This window comes from Lagopus muta, chromosome 20 (genome assembly GCF_023343835.1).
Source record: "Lagopus muta isolate bLagMut1 chromosome 20, bLagMut1 primary, whole genome shotgun sequence".
NCBI classification, from domain to species: Eukaryota; Metazoa; Chordata; class Aves; order Galliformes; family Phasianidae; genus Lagopus; species Lagopus muta.
Window position 1 is genome coordinate 6,417,218 of NC_064452.1, and position 17,150 is coordinate 6,434,367.

General features: G+C 41.9%; 1 protein-coding gene and 1 long non-coding RNA gene across 5 annotated transcripts in view; one reads left to right on the plus strand and one right to left on the minus strand.

Moving 5' to 3' along the window:
• Positions 1 to 1,382: 1,382 nt before the first annotated feature.
• Positions 1,383 to 11,219, minus strand: LOC125702800 (uncharacterized). 2 transcript variants are annotated; one of them, XR_007380706.1, is made up of 4 exons: positions 11,106 to 11,219; positions 5,696 to 5,844; positions 2,496 to 2,587; positions 1,383 to 2,261 (listed from the first exon to the last, which is right to left on the minus strand). It is a non-coding gene; the product is annotated as an uncharacterized LOC125702800 (long non-coding RNA). The 2 variants fall into 2 exon arrangements; XR_007380705.1 differs by lacking the exon at positions 11,106 to 11,219 and adding an exon at positions 10,909 to 11,012.
• RABEP1 (rabaptin, RAB GTPase binding effector protein 1) overlaps positions 10,915 to 17,150 on the plus strand; it is a 44,281-nt gene continuing 38,045 nt past the window's right edge. For 2 of the 3 annotated variants that reach the window (XM_048966519.1, XM_048966521.1), the window contains exon 1: positions 10,915 to 11,403. In XM_048966519.1, coding sequence (XP_048822476.1) covers positions 10,917 to 11,403 — 487 coding nt within the window. In that variant the 5' untranslated portion in view covers positions 10,915 to 10,916. The remainder of the gene's footprint in view (positions 11,404 to 17,150) is intronic. The other variant, XM_048966520.1, reaches the window with a different exon arrangement.

A 17,150-nucleotide genomic window follows, 5' to 3' on the forward strand; every position in this document is an offset into this window, starting at 1 on the left:
AAGGAAAAAAGAAAGTTGGGACACTCACCCCCAGTCATCTGTATTTCCTGTTAAGCTCCTGAGACTCTGATCTGATTATTCTTTTACACCCAGACACCACTGGCCAATATCCACCATCCTTCCAGTTAACAAAGATTAGGAAGACCTTTGCTCATGTTCCGAGCTGTTCCTTTTGCCAGTCCCAAAAGGGGCCAGAAAACAGGAAATATCCCTTCCAGTCTTAATCTGCCAGGCACAGGTGATGTTCCTAGATGAAGGCTGCCCACCATGCACACCCTGTGGACCCCTGGGACCAGGTGTGAGTTAGAGGAGGCAAGGAATCAATGTGGAAGCTAATGAGTTTAGCCACATTCCGCTCCAGTTATGTTTGGCTGCTGAGGTGTTTTCTTAGGGAACCAGGATGATCATTATTCAGAAATCATTTGGACCTGAAGAATCTGAAGGAGGTCTGTGCAGCCAGTATCTGTGAGAGGCTGTGTCCAGTGTTTAAGAGCGGCTGCTGAGCACCAAAACGTGGTCACTGCACAATGCAGACGCTTGTTCCAGCTGACAACATCTTCTGAAGGAAAAATTTCACTTTAGGAACAATCACAGCTCCAGAATTGGGGTTTAAAATTTCCATTGCTGTTTTTCTTGGGATCATTCAGAGATTCAGCTCAGAATCGAGGGCTTAGTCTGCTGTCATCAAATGAAGAAATCTGGCTATTTTGCAAGGGAAGATGAGCGGGGCCTGATCTCTACCTCTTGTTCTGTTTCCATGTGACAGCTCCTCTTTTACCATAAACAGATGGCATAATGAACACATCACTTTCATGTCCGATCTAATCACCTTCTTGTTTGATCCACTTCTTTTACCTCTTAAATTACTGTCCTTTTCTATTTTAAATTAATTGTTCATTTACATTAAGCAAAGTAACTTGACAGAAGGTTAAAAAAATAGACACCCAGATCTGTCTTACTTACAGGATGCAAACAAAAAATTGGATAGATGTCTTTTTTTCCTGGAATAAATTGACCACAGAAATTAGTGGCTTTCTTCCAGTCAAAATTAGGAGATTCTAGAGCAATCTTCCAAATAAAGAAGGTAACTGGGAAGACAGGAGACACAACAAGGGGGAAAGAGTACATTTTTGAATAGCAGTATCTGCTTGTGAGAAGGATTGAGAACATAGCTCTAGAACTCAGCAAGCTAAAAGGTCATATTCCATTCTGTGTTTCCTTTCTTCCTTTCCAAACCAGAAATGGAGATCTCTGATACTAAACGAGCAACCATATGTCCTTTGTCTGCACTTACCTGTGTAAGCATGGAAGTTAAATGTGTGGCACCTTTTCCCATGTTCCAACAAGGACCATAAAAAATACAATCTCAGCTGGCCCATAACAAAAATAAACTAAGGATGCTTTAATATGCACTCAACAGGGCAAAAAAACGCATCATACTTTCATACAGCTTTACAAATAAAACATATCCTATGTGACTGGTCACAAGTAGAATATAATCAAGCAAGTAGTATACAAGGACAGAATACTTTAAGAATGCATTTTTACATTCTGTTTTTGTAAGAAAATGAGACTCTTATCTACATTGGACAGCCCCAAATAACTCCAAAACTTGTTCATAAATCCCAGTCAACTTTGATAGAGGGCGTTGAAGATATTTAATTCCAGCAAATTTTGTGAAAATAGATGGCCAAAAAGACAGATTATTCATCCCTCATTGAAGAAATTGGCTAAACATGAACTCCATTCCCATTAAACATCAGAGAATCCATGCTGAAACACAATCCAAGATACAAATCCGTAGGAAAAAAAGACTTCACTGTTTACAGAAAAACTTGTATTGAATGAGACTACAGAGAGATAACATCAGTACAACAGAAACTAATCACCACCACTCAACAAACCTTTTGGAAGCAAGTCAGCAAACACATATGCTTCAATAGAACCAGAGCCTCATGTGACAGGAAGCTTATTAGAGACCCTGTCTCTCATTATTTTGTTTTTGCTTATAACTTCCCAGCAAGAATATTCAATATTGCAAAATAAAGTGGTTTCTTTCACAGACCATCCAGAATGAGAAAGAAATTGGGCCAGACATTCCAGATCCTGAAGAAATTGGTGCCTGTGGAGCTATGGATTTCTACCAGCAAAACATCTGGCACAAAATAGCATTAAATATGAATAACTTTCTTCTCTTTCCTCTTACCACTTGTGTGAGGCACGAATTATAACTTCACTGAAGTCTGTTTGATGTACAAAGCCTGCAAAGAGGAGAAAAAAGAAAAAAAACAGCCCTTTATACATAGCAAGACTCAAAATATTTTATTTCCTCAATAGCATAACCTTGTGAGCTGTTTTTTCTGGTTGCTACATGTCAGACAGTTGCTTCATTGTATTATAAATGCAGCTTAGGAATTCCCATTTGATGCTCTATCATGTTTTTGTTCAGAGATCCAAGAGTCAGGTAAATTCTGGGTATCTGCAACATCACTGACCTGAAAATCTGGTGAAATGTGGAGTCAAGGCTCAGGAAAGGTAACAGGAGCTCTGTGTACTCAGCCTTTCTTAGCTTTTCTTTAAGCATTTCCTAAGGCAAAAAAATAATTATTGAAGTAAAAAGTATAAGAGCCCTTCCTCGTGATGCTCAGCAGTGGCTCGTGATTTGGAAGACAGGGGCTGAGGATTTCTTAACTGTGGGCACTTGCATGTGTTGTATGGCATCAATCATACAACGTGACAACAGCTCGCATTTCCCCTTCTCACTCTTCAACACTGCAGGACTTTTTCTCACGTATAAAGCAGGACTGGCAGTGGAATCTGTCAGTGCTGAGCATTGGGAGAGCATTCACTCACTCCCCCTGGCAGTGAATGCTGGTCTTGCATGGATGCATCCACACCAGGTCCCTACAGTGGGCAGAGAGGTTTTATATAGACAAAAACTGCCCAGCAGGATTAAAGTGCTCACATACCAGGCAGCACCTTCCCTAAATCCCTGGATGACCACTCCTTTTTCCGCCACCCTGAGGACAGATAAAAAGCCTTTCAGGGGCGTTTTAAGTCAGTGCTGCCATTTCAACCCCACAGATGCCAAAGTGATTTTTATACTCTGCTCAACTAATTGCCAAGCTCCAACAGAGGGAATATAATGGGTTGCACCAGGCAATAAACCATCCTCTACTGGCTCTAGAAACAGGAAAGTAAGAGAGGGAATGCAGAACTGGAACAAGGCACAGACCCAGAGCAGGTCCAAATACTTGCAGGAATTGATTTATCCCAAGGTTTGATACCAGATGTTCTATTCATACAACTTTAACAGAGCACCACAAAACATTAAATGCTTCTCATGCTTTCAGCATTCAAACCATGCCATCTGGGCACTTCTGCCACAAGGCATAAAGAAAACTGTGCTTAAAATTAATGAAAGAAACGAGTCCCTCTCTGCAAGTCCAATATAAAAAGGGTTAAGAGCAAACACATGCTAGGTTGTTCTTGGGAATCCTGAACACAACAGAGAGGCTGTCTTGGATTATAGCTTTTCTAATTTATGCCAGCCCAAAGTCTGGTTTTAAGGAGGTTGTATTAGTGATATGTTACTAAAACATTGTGATAAACCGGAGTACTCTGCATTTGTGATTAATAAAAACATTTTCATAACATATCAAAAACTGTCTGCTTGTTTACCTAGAGCTTCAATAGATAGCACAGCTCTTGTTCCACGAAGAAGCTGCACTTGGACATTTATTTGGGAATCACTTCATTGCAGATATTAATTAAATGGACTTCTGACCATTTTTAGCCTCATAGATTACTTGTTGTGTTATCAGCCCCTTCTGTCTGGCCTACCAAAATCCTACAGTCCTATGTGATAAAAACTACAGCTCACTGCACTCTTCTGTGCAAAATCTTTTCTTTGAATCATTTTTCTTCTTAAAACCCAAGGCTACCACATTTGTGAATCTATATACAAGCTGCTGAGACTGAGCAGGGACAGCTAAAATCACTTCTCCCTTACTTTCTTAACTGCCAGTGTATCTTTCCAGCCTCTCTTTGCTCAGTTCACTAAGAGAAAGAACTACAACATAAGGATCTGACCCAATTTTCTCTCTCTGCCATAGCACATTCCTTTAATAAATGGAATTTGCTACTATTCTTGTCTAACTCCCATCTAGTGTTACCTCCATCTCCTCCTGCTTGTGTTCTTTGCTCCCTAGGTCATCAGCTCTTCTTTAGAAGATGTGACCTTCCAGGTTGTCTCATGTTTTCACGACAGGCTGACAACCTTGCCAGTCTTTCTTCAGAAGTCTCTTTTCCAACTGACTGTAGCCTCTTTTTATTAAGATCCTGACTGGCCCCACCAAGTGTAGCCCAAGCGTGAAATGAGCAGAGATGCCTTTATATCAATGTCATTGAATTTTTCTGTATTTACTCGGATTAAACACTGGATGGTGCTCTTTGCACTTTCATGCCGGCAAAAGCACATTAAAAACAAGCAAACTCCCTGTTCTATTGAGAATTGTCAAAATTCCCCAGGGTCAGATACAGTTAAAGATACATGTCTAAGCCTCAAAATCCAGTGGGAAGAGCATGTTTCAACTACACAGAATGTTGCTTAAGCTGCAGTGGAAGAAGCTCAGCTAGGTGAGGACAAATGCCAAAGAAAGTGTCACTGCCTATCACACACAAATCCACCAAGTAGCTGTTTTCACATTCCTCCTCAAATATTTTATTTGCTAATTGGCTCCTTATCAATGTTCTCCATAGCAACAAGAGAGATTTAAGTAGCATAAAGTGGGCTGAGTGACATTATGTCTGCATGTAAATGTAACTTGCATTTTGCATGGAGGAAATGATCTGAAGGAGGTTAACGGCATAATGCGAAACCTCCTGTGGTCTCAGAGGAGAAGAGAGCTTCTTAATGCTGTATGAATGGTGCAAGAGTGAGGCAAGACAGCGTATCCTAGCAGCAAACATTTTTGACAGAATCAAACTGAGTTTCTGTAGGAAATGAGTCCATTTAATCTCTTTAACTGCTTTTATAATATTCTTCAGCTATTTTTCAGCAGAGGTCAGAAGCCTTTTGATATTTTTAAATATGTAATGAATAAGTAAAGGAGAGAAATACATTTTATGGCAAAAAAAAAAAAAAAAAGAAAAAAAAAAGAAAGATAGGTGTGGGGGGTAGGAGATGCACATCCTTTTTTTTCCTGCTGTGCTGAACTTCTGTGTATTCCTAGGCAAATTATGCTATCTCTCCAGGTCTTAGCTCCCCCACTCTCTAAACCTAAGATGATTCTTTCTCTTCTGGCTGCACTAAAATGCTCTGTCTCCAGTGAGTGCCATAAAAGTACAAATTATTTTGTGTGTTTGCATTTAAGGGATACAGCTTTGGAAAAGACATCCTGCTAAAATAAAGAAGCAAGTAGAGAAACCATTTTAGCATCTAAGAGAGATCAGGGAAAACAGAGAATAAAAGGATTCATTGCAATGGACTGGCATTGATAATATACTGTTGGACCAGCTGTGTCCACCTACTGACCTACGTCCTGTATGTGTGATTTAAGTTTGTACTGACAAGTATTTGGGTCTCTAGTGGAATGAGCACGGGCAGAGCCTCAGAAAAGGCTCAGGAATCACTGAAGAATCCAGCTTGGAAGGAGGACTCCAGCTACACTTTTGGAGCATACAGAAATCCTACCTGAACCAAACTCTTCAGAAGGGTGGGCTTATTCAGCTGAAGGATGTGCAAGGATTCAGTTCACCTCTTCAGCTGCATGGTCTGCTGTTTCTTCAAAGACTGTTCAGTCTTCTTGGTTACCATGTTCAAATATCTTCAGAAGATATGTTCTAAAAGGGACATAGTGAGAGTGGTTGGATTAATAAAACCCTCCAAAGCATTGCCATTGGAGTCTTAACACAGAAATCTTTTGGTCACACCATTTAATACAATGCGCATGGGACAATGAATTTTATGGTACTTGTAACATTCCCTCCTTCTCTTGGCAAGTAGAAAATGCAGTCTTTAGAATTTATAGGACATCTGATGTGCTTGTGCCTCAGAAGGAGAAAATTGCATAAATGGCCCAATCCAGAAGATCTGATATTGCTCATCTTATTGGTGTTAATGAACTGGTCTTCTCAAGAATAGGAAGTTGAATGAATGAGATGCCACAGCTAACATTGTTTCTTCTTTTGAAAAATACAACCACATGTAATACTTGCCAGAGCTGCCATTTTAGTGTTCCCAATTCCAAAATACCCATCTAAAACAGCCTTAAAAAGCAGAACCCCTCATTCATTATTATTTTAGCATTTAAAATAAAAATAGAATCTCTTAAATAGGGAGACAAGCAACAGAGTTCTCTCTGCCCTTGTGCCCACTGCTGTATCATGTTGGGCTTTGCTGGATAAGCACTGATGGGTGTGTGGTGACTGACATGGCCTTTACTTGTACTTGCTCTCACTCATTGAAATACAATAGCAGGGCTGGCAGGAGGGGCTCCATGCGTTCACACTTCAACTACTGCAATGCGAAATCCAGCATCTCTGCTTAAATCACTGATAGAGACAGATCTATCAGATAGAGACAGAGCTCAGGCTGAGCATGGCTAAGCAACAGTTCTCCCTAATGCAAGGGTTGAGCAGGCTACATAGTACTAGAAATTTAAACCACTATGGGAAAGTTGGCTGAACCCTGCTGCATCCTTGCCTGTACATCTGCAGACAGATGCAGATAACATGCTAATATAAATGTTGCGAGTCTGAATGGGTTATGGACCATTCTTAGATCTTTCAACAAAGCAACATCTAAGTACAAAGCAGTGTTGTTTTGGGCCTCTCTGCAACAACAATTCCAATGAAGTATTGCTGAGCAAGGTTACCCACAAGACTATCCTCTTAATGTGTCCTTTATTATGCTCACGTAATGAGTTTCTGATTCCTTAGTTATTTTGCAATAAGAAAAATTGTTTAGTTTCATGGTGCATCCCAGTATTCAATGAATTTGCCCCTTGGGAATCCAGAAAGCTTTTGAATCTTAATATAGACATCTCTCCAATGAGATCATTAATGTTCAGATATCTAGATCTAGAGCCAATGCAAGCACTTCAATTTTTTGCCTGCCAAATTTTCTTTTTTGGCTTCATTTGCTTCCCATATATTCAAAGAACTGCACCACATGGAATCCTTTAAACGATCGATGGGATAACATAATTTTTCAATTGAAAAGGTTTTTAACCACATAAACTATTCTAGGGTTTACTAAGAAGTTACCATTGCAAATAATGTGATTGTTCCAGACTGAATTCCTTGCATTGCAGAACAACTTTTGAAGCAAAGAGCATGACTGGTTTGGGATTTTCAACCAACCTCTTTATGGTAATACTTAAATGAATGTGAATTTTCTTCAAAAGCTTTGCATAACAGAGAAAGGATGAAAGTCTGCAAACACTCATATCTGCAGAACTAATGCTTAATGCTAATGACCCATCAATCTCAACAAGAGGAAAATAAATGTTTAAACATTGGGAAACTCTGAACACTTTCTGATTTAAGCTTTTTATTTGCTTTAAAAAATGAGAAGAAACAGTTGACAAATTCTGGCAAACCTGGAAACATATAAAGTACAAGCAATAACTTCTGGTTTCCATCTTCTCTTTTCCTAGAAGGACAAGTCTTGCTTATTACTTGCTCATTATTACTATTACTATTGCTCATTACTTGCCTGTTGAATAAACCAACGGCTTGCTGTTGTGAGCAGCTGAGTCCTTCCGTAGAGAAGTGAGCAGCTTCTTTTCCCTTGGGCTTCACTTGCAAAAAAACACATTTGTTTTTTTCCTGTCATATACTATACATATACACATCAGGTCTTCCCTGTTGTGTTAGTCTTCTTGTGCTTTGCCCAATAAATGAGATCGTTACCAAAATCTTCACTAAGGCCTACTGATAGTCACCTGGGATACATGAGCAGTTGCTCCCAAGTTAGTTCTTCTAGTTGCTCAGTCTTCTGGTCCTCAGTTCTGCCACTGTATCCACTAACTGTGCTAGTCTGGTAACCCACTAGGCAGCTTCCCAAATCTACCTTGTTAATCAGCTTTCTTGGATGGATTGAATTAAACAGTGGGTGGTTTATGAGATGAATTACATTATGAAGCAGGGTCTGTAATTTGCTGCTGCATACTCCTACCATACAAGGCACAACGGAATCAAAATAATTGGTGGCCAGCAGGCCAGTAAAGCAATATAAATGGGAAACAGCACACTTCAGAGGAACTTTCTGATATCCGTTTTGATTCTCTTCTATAGACCAGGTTCTCATTTGCCACACATCAGTCTGTTCCCACTGAATTCACATCAGATGTAGACTCAGCCTTGCAGGTCCAGAACTTCAGTTTAGCTTTTTAAAAGAATGCATTTTTCGTAGATTCAGCTTAGTTATGGTACAAAACAGTGGTGTCTTGTACCATATGAAAGTAAAGGAACTAGCCCTATATTTTATTAACCTCTCTTCCTGGGAAAACAAAGCTGTTACAATCATATTCTTTATTGGTCTGACCCCCAGAGCAACAAAGCCCCAGTCCTCTGATCATGCACATGAAAGGACTTGCTGTGACATCCCCCTAAGCTGTGCACTTTGCTGCAAGTGGAGGTAAAACACGTGGAATTGTGTCTTGTCCTGACATGGAACTGGGATAAAGCCAGAGTAAACTCAACCAGATCTGTGATCTGGGAGTAGTTATACAGATAAAAGCAAAGATCATTACACTCTCCAAAAATACATGCCTCAGCTGAGGTTAAAGTGCCCCAATGAAAGCCACACAAAGAGAGATTTCTGCGCACTCAAAAAAGTAGGAAAAGTTTCATTTGGAACTTGAGCGTTTACAGGCACTGAAGTCAGTCAACCACAAAACAGGGATCTATTAGGAAAAGATTTAATTAGCTCTTCTGCTACTTATTCATCTTATTTCCTTCAAAGAAAAAAAAAATCTCTCTTAGATACGTCATGCAAATTATTTCACTACACCCTTCTCAAACAAATAATCTCAGTACCCCTGAGTTTACTCCTGGTCTCCAGACAACCATGGACTGTACAAACTTACTGCTTGTCACTGGATGTTACTGTTTAAACAAAAGCTGCACACTTACCTTTCTCAGCAAGTCTGTGAGATTAAATTTCAGGCAAAGTGCAAGGTGACAGCCCCTCTGCATCTGCTACTAATGGAGCACACACTCTTCATCTTCTCCTCTAACTTCTGTCTACTGCTTGTGGTACTTACACTGACAATGTCCATGTTGGACTGTTAGACCAAATATACCTGATAAAAGTGTATGGAAATCTAGGAGTTTTATTATTGCTGGAGAAAATTATTCTCCTGAATAAATAAGTCTATCCACCTGCAGCTCTCTAGAGCTAAGCCATGTCTCACTGATTCATTAACACTGCACCTGTCTAACATTTACAGCATGGGAACTGGCATTCAGCCTTTTGGTTTCTGCTGGTATTGCCACTGCAACAGACCTGTTTCCATGACTGCTGTTAAACTTTGCTTATCACTTTTCGTGTTTAGCTAAGTATGTTGGAAGATCGGGACTATAAAAACTACAAGCGTTTAGAATTAAATGGGACGCTGGGGAGGCATAGAGGAAGTTACCCAATTGTTCCACATCACAAGACATTGTGAATAGCTACTCCGTAAACCTTTGCATCTGTCAAGTCCACTTGCTACCCAGAAAAAGAAAAAAATATTAAACAAGAACCATACCAATGAAGTTAATACTACTTTAGGGGGTCTAATCCTGGGCCAATTAATGTGAGTGGGAGTTTTGCCTTGACATGAACAAGATGAAAGCAGCTGTTAATATGGGTGGTTTGGGGTACTCATTTGAAAATATACAAGGATGGAATTTCCAAACCTCATTTCCCACAGGTAGGACTAGATTTTCAAAAGGATTTATTGTGTCCAATGCTTAATATTCAGCTACTTCTAAAAGAACCTAGGAAGCAGCTAAGAAATTTTGAAATAGACAGGTGGTAGTGATGAGATGCTTGAAGGACTGTGTTTCTAAGCCAGCAATTCTGACTGTTTAGCAATCCCAAGGTCTCCAACACCCTTGAAAAGAAAACTGATAGCTTGCATTGTGAATAGAGGTAAGTAAGTTTTCACCTAAGGACCACTTTTTACAACAGCAAAGACGGAGACTACTTACTTCAAATTGGGTTAAAATGGGTAACATGATCAAAATGGGCAAAACATAGAGGAATAGTTTTCAAAGGCTCCTCCTCTATCTTAAGATTGTTCTGACTGAACAACAATTTAATTTGAAATGCAGAATTCTGTGTCTTGCCACAGTTTGATAGCAAGGCCTAAAGAAATGCGGTCACAAGTGAGGGGTCAGAACAAAGTCCTGTGAGACTCAGTTTAAAAATGATTGCTTTTAGATTTGCTCTCCACAACTCCCTGAAAGGAGGTTATAGCAAGGTGGGGAATGGCTTTTCCTCCCAGGTAAACAGCAAAAAGACAAAAAAGCTTCACATTGCACCAGGGAAGGTTCAGATTGGATACTGGAAAAAAGTTCTTGCCATAAAGAGTAGTGATGCAGTGGCACAGCTGTACGGGAAGGTGCTGGGGTCGCTGTCCTTGGAAGTGCTCAAGAAACATGGAGATGTGGCAGTGAGGGATGTGGTTTAGTGGGCAGTATTGGTGGCAGGTAGATGGTCAGACTAGATGGTCTCAGAGGTCTTTTCTAACCTCAATGATTCTGTGATTCCAAGCCAACCAGGAGAGGAGGATCCAGCCCGTGACAGGATTTGGTATCACAACATGCATTCCAATGTTGTTCTCAGTGATTTTATAGCCTCTAAACACTGTACACCTCCTTTGGTATTAAAAAGTAGAGCCAAGACGTATTTACCTGCTGAGATGGAAGGACCGACAGCCTCCTCCGCCAGCATAGGGCTCCTGGTGAGCAGGAGGTCCTTCAAGACGCTAGGCTGCTTCGCTATAGCAGCCGTCCTGACTCTGGCGAAGCCGCCCAGCACAGCTCACATCCCTCCCCACACAGCGCGGCCCACCCGATCCCGCGGGCGGCAGCCGCTCCCGTGCTCTTACCGTGGGCGCCTGCGCGGCGCTCCTCCTCCTCCTCCTCCTCCTCCCGCCGCCGGCGGCCGCTGTCAGGATGAGGCGGAGGAGGCGGAGGCCCGGGCCGGCAGCTCCCGTCTCTCGCCGGGGCCCCCTGGCGTAGCGGTTCCCGCTCCGACGCCGCGGCTGGAGGCGGAGGAGGCCGCGGCGGCGCCGCCCGCCGGAACCATGGCCCAGCCGGGCCCCAGCGCCCCGACGGACGGTAATGGGGAAGCGGCCTCGCCGCGTCGAGCCGAGCGGCCTGCCCGAACGGCGCCGGCTGGGGACGGTGAGCGCGGCCCTACCGGGCCGCGGGGATCGGAGCGGGGCGGGCGGCGCGGGGAGCGCACGGAGAGGCCCGAGCGGCCCGGCTGGGCGTGAGGGGAGGGCGGCGGGGAGAGGCGGCCGGGGAAGGCCCTGAGAAGGCGAGGAGGACACGGCAGCCGGCTGATCTGGGTTTATTGTGGAGCGAGGGCGGCTCCCGAGCGTGCACGAGGAGGGAGGGCGGCCGTGGAGAGGACGCCGCTTGCTAGGGAAGGGGATCTGCGGTGCTGGGGGAGGAGGGAGGTGCGGGCACTCAGTGCACGGCCGGCTCATCCCAGTGGTGCTGGGGGCTCTCGGGCTCGGGTCAGGAGCTCTGCGTGGACGGTGAGTTCGTGAGGTGCAAAACACAAAGGCAGTGACAGCTGTTCTTACCTGTGTAGGAGGTTCCTGTCATGGAAAGGATATTGCTTTCTTTTTCGTGAGGAATTACGGACGAGGAAATAATTCATTTTTTTCGCCTGTGGAATAGATCACAGAACTGTCTGTGTGTCAGAAAAGCTGCCGTTAGTGCTTTATTTGGAAGATGGGCTTGAAGGAACGATGCTAAGGACAGTGTTTAATGAGATGCGTGGAAAAAGGATGAGAGAGCAAGAAATCTTAAGTCGAAGCTGATCAGAACGTGGAAACAGGAGGCCTGGGGCCAGATGTGCAGAACCTTGAAGGATTGGTGCTTACCCTGGCGTGGCACTGTGACAGGGGACTCTTTTTTTAGACAGCAGATGAGTTTCCCTGGGAAAGTACTCTGTGAGAAAAGGGGAGTGATGTATCCTTAATTATGCGTATCTAGGGAATTGTGCGGGCTTTCTGTTGTTGTTGCATTTACACAGGAAAGTACTTATTCTCGGGGACTGCAGTCTACCTTGTCAAAGTGTTTATGATGAAAGAGCATAGAGTTATTTATTTTTTTTCCCCCTTTGTTAAGGTCAATGACTGCATGCTCATCTTTTGAGAGTGCTGAAGGGAAGGTGAATTTACTTGCTGCCATGACTGTAAGGTTACCCTTGGTGTGGGTTGCTGTGTACCTTCTGGTGAATAACCATTGTTTATTGTTCTTTAGCCTTTTCTTGAGAGAGCGCTACAGAACAGCTTGCAACAAATTTTCTTCTTGGCTCTTGCAGAGAATTTGACTGCAGGTGTGTTGTGGAACTGTGCAAGCATTTGCTGCTTGACCAGGAAAGGTAGCTGTATGTGAGTTGCTGTTAGAAGTTACAAGTTGGGTAGATTTTTGTCACTGTTTAAAAAGAAGACAAAAGATGCAGGTAACATTAAGTAATTTCATAGGTTGATGAAGTCTGTCTGGTAAGAGGTGTGGATTGCTGTCTTTCTCATGCTTTTTTCTTCAAGAAGGTGAGGATGCTGTAAGACCCATGGTTGGGGAATGTGGCTGAAAGTTGGATGGATTCTGAAAAATGCTTGCTGTGTTCTTGTACTGAAGAGTTGAGAGCTTCTAAAATGGCTCCTTTCCCTTTTGGCAGTAATAGGATCTGTTTGTTTTGTGTTTTTCTTTTCATCAACTTTGATCAATATACTATTGTTCTCAAGACTGTTGGATTTATTTTTAAGGAACTTGTCAACAACTATGCCTTGAAACTTCTCTGTTGTACTTTAATATATAGAAAGTGTTGAAGAAGTGACTTATTCAATGTTCTTGGCTGTCTGCACTGAATTTATTACTTAAGGGAATAGTGTAATCTCTGATTTAAGATCACGTGTGACAAAATAGTGCTGGATTAGTATATTCCTCCAAGGAAATAATCACAGCTTTGTCACAGTTACTTATGTTGATTATAAGTACCATATACATTCTTCACCTGCACAAGATGCTGCCTATGCTTTGGGGGTTTCTTTGATCCTGAAAACATGTATAAAAGACTCTAGTAGAGAAAAAAATGGAACGATATGAGAGGAATTATATATAGGATATATATTCCGTTCTACTGCTTCACTGTGTTATTCCTTCCCCTCTTCTAATATAAATATGGGCATTAGAATAGATGTTAGGTCCTACGCTGTTTTTGTACTTTGGCTTAGTATAGAAGTTAATAACCCTCTGATTCTTTTGTGTGGGGTAATAGAGTTTCCATATGATAACAATCGCAGAGAGGCTGAGAGCAGAGTCCTCTGGCTGCTCATGTGGCTTTGTGCACTGTGCTGTTAACTCTTGGCTGATTATGTCAACCTGGGTTGCAAGTGGACGCCTGCTTATTGATCCTGGTCACCGTGGCTTTTGGGAGGTTTTTTATTAATGCGTGTCATCTGGGTTGTGTGACTGGCATAGTAATGCCTAATTTAAAAATACATGTTTTCGTTTTGAAGATAACATGGCTCTCACCTTCCTTGGGCTTAATTCAGAGCTGGGTGCTTGCCATCTCCAAAAATACAAAATGTTTTGACATAATTTTTCCCTGTCAGAATGCTTAGGCTTCAGCATCATTCCCCTGCTTGTATCTGGAAAATGCTTCAATGAGGAAACTATTGTTACATCAAACACTACTTCTTCAGGGCTTAAAATAATAATAATAATGGCATGCAAATTATTTGCAAATTGAAATCTGACTGTATTAGTAAACTTAAACCATTGGTACGCTCCAACTGATAAATAGCACAACCATTGATATCAGCCTGTAAAGGAAACTGTCTCGTTGGCGCAGTCTGTTGTATTAACAAGGAAAATTACCAGCCAAGAGTACAATATTGGAGTAAGTCTCTCTTACGCTGTGCTTGGGCCAGCAAAAATACTGTGTCTCTTTGTGGTCAGAGCTTATGCCAACTCTCAGTGGAGAAGACTGCTCACATAGGGGCTGGAGGATGCTGTCATATTGAATTTAGTACCAGCAGCAGCACCATGGGTGCACTGTTGCCCTGTGCAAGTCACGTGGGATTCTAACAAGAGCAGAGATCTTTCTGTTGTATTCCTCACATATCTCAGAGTTTGGACATGGCTACTGGAGGAGTCTGGTACGTCATGTGGAACATTAAGTAACCATCTTTAACGTTCTGCATCTTCCACTGCTACATTTCTAGTTATTTTCCCTACAAATGTCACTCAAGTAAAATTGAAATATCTGAAAATGCTATTACTCATCTCAAAAGGTAGGTGTGGCTGGTAAGGGACTGGTTTCAAGCACTGAAGTTCAGCTCTGTGTTGTTGATGTAACTGTCAAATATTAAGCTCTTTTCTCTTGAGTAATAACAACGAAATTGCTGGTACTTTCCAAGAGCCAAAAATGTCTTCCGTTTTATTTTTCTTGCTTTTAATTTAGTACATTATTAGTGACTAATATTATTAAACAAGTACGTTTAACTACAAAAAAAAAACAAAAAAAACCCCACAAATTAATGCATCTCTTTTTAAGTTGTATTTTTTTCAGTATTTGTTCAGTGGTCACATCTGGAATTTGGCTTCAAAAGTGAAGCAGACACCTTGAGCATACAGATTTCCACCAAGTAGAATTTCAGAGGAAGTGCTGCTCAGCTCAGCAGGTCGGTGTGCTCGGCAGTGGAAATACGCACATTTGGGTGCCTGTTTCACTTCTGGAGCCAAGTCCCAAATCTCTCTCTTAATTTTGAAAAACGCACTGAGTCTGTTGGTTAAAATTAGCTGCTGACTTGCCTGAAGGCACAAAGAGTATGCTTTAACACATGGGCCATCTCTCTTACATTTTGAAGGCTGGGAAATATAAATTCTTTGCCCGTTTTATAGTTTCTTGGCTAGTTCACCATCATCACAGACAAGATGGCCTTAGTAAATGTTTTCTTTCCTTTCTGGCCTGATGCCTCAAGATGCTTTCCCATAGCTCGCTGTGGGTGGAGCACATTCCCACTGTGGAACTAGACTGTGTGCTGCCTTGAAAGTGGTCGAGGAAGGAATTTTATTTTAAGACTTTTAAGAAGCTAAAACAAATAATGTCTCACAGTGTTGGGAAGGGACCAAATCCCATTGGCTCCATAGCGGGTGATGCTGAATGGCTTCCTGGGTTTTCACTCCCGGCGCTTTATTAAAAAACATGCCTAAGATGTGGAGTTTTGTATATTATATTTAGGTGAGGATTTTTGTTTAAATGAAAGTTTGTCTTTAAAACGAAACACATGGAATTATGGCTTTACTCCAACTGAAGTCTTGTAAGATAAGCACTGATAATGTTGATAAGCAGCACTTACTATGCAGACTTCTAAGCAGTACCTGACACCGAGCTGGAGGGGGGTGGGAAAAATGCAAGACAATAGCAAGCAGTAAATGCCATCTTGTGTGTTTTTAGGAGGAACATCTTCCACTCCAGAGGTCTTGTGGTTCGTAGGCTTTACTTGCAGGCTTGTTTTCTGAACCTGGGATAGTGGTGTCTGAGTTAATGGTACCAGTCTCTGCAAGTTACTCTATAAATAGTATAAGTATTGTGTAATTTTAGTCATGGTATAGTCAGTTAAGCATGATAGTGAATTATCTCTGGAAAAATGTAAATCATTTGATATCTTCATATAAATTGACATAAGGAACACGTGAGTAGTGCAATCTTAGTCTGTATCTTTCAGAAGGAAGAGAATTGCTCTTCGGTACTTCACTTGAGAAAAAAGTCTGGGTTGTCGTGTGACTTTATCAGTGGTGCATATAGTGCCTTAAAATTGCAGAATTGCAGCACGTCTGTTAATATAGTGATGCATTTTATTTGCATAATAGCTCGTAAGTACAAAATGAACGGCCCAGTTAATTTATTTGCTAAGTTAGGGATATTTCAGCCTGTGGTCTTCAGACCCCTGTTGCTTAGGGACCGCCTCTGTTCTACTTTCTATGGACTCTGCAACAGAAACCCAAACACATCTGTTGTGACAGGGCTTTAATTCCTTTTTTTTTTTTTTTTTTTTTTTTTTTTTTTTTAAATAAAGGAGGCCTGGTTGTGGGGGGAAAAAAGACTGAAAAAACATGTATTTACCGTGACAGAACAGAGCCAACCTCCTTAGGTATCCGTAATATCAGAAGGGTGGCTGAAAGCTTCTGCAGACGCTTTCTTATCTTACAGTATGCCCAAGTCATTTGTTAAGAAATCCTGATGAATTGCTGCATTTGTTGTATTTTTTTTCCCCACTCATGTCTGCTTCTCTCAGCTGTGGCTTCTTCTGGCTGTCAGCTGACTCATGGTGCATCTCCTCTCCCGCCTTCATCCTATGCTCCTCTTCCATGGCCCAGCTCCTCCACATACAGCACAGAGAAAAACAAAAGCTTTCAACTCACCCTTCACATGTTCCATCTCCCCTGGCAATTTCTGTTTCCGGGCAGTGAAGTGACAGAGTAACTCTTCTGAAATGTTGCCTTACACGACCTTTGGGCACAGATTCTTCCTCTCTGAGGTCAAATGGCTGCCTGTTTGGCTGGCTTGGACAACTACTGCTCCTCAGCTGATTCTATCTGCTTCCTCTTTAGTTCTCCTTTCTCGTCTTATCTCCTCGCCTCCCTTAAACGTGCTTATCTCTAGCAGTCCTGCTGCTGCTGCTGTCCTTGCCCTCATTTCAGCTGCCCCGTTCCTTACTTGCTCTGCTCACAAGTTAGCACATCCTCTGCATCTGCTTCCTCCATGCCTCCATTCTGCTTCTTCTGGAGAAAACTGTGTGACTGTTCAAACTTCCTCCATTAGAAATTTCTTCTTTTTTCTTTTCTGCACAGCATGCTCCAGCCATGCTGGTTCTCAGCCTATTCACTGTATTGTCCTGGGTTGTGGT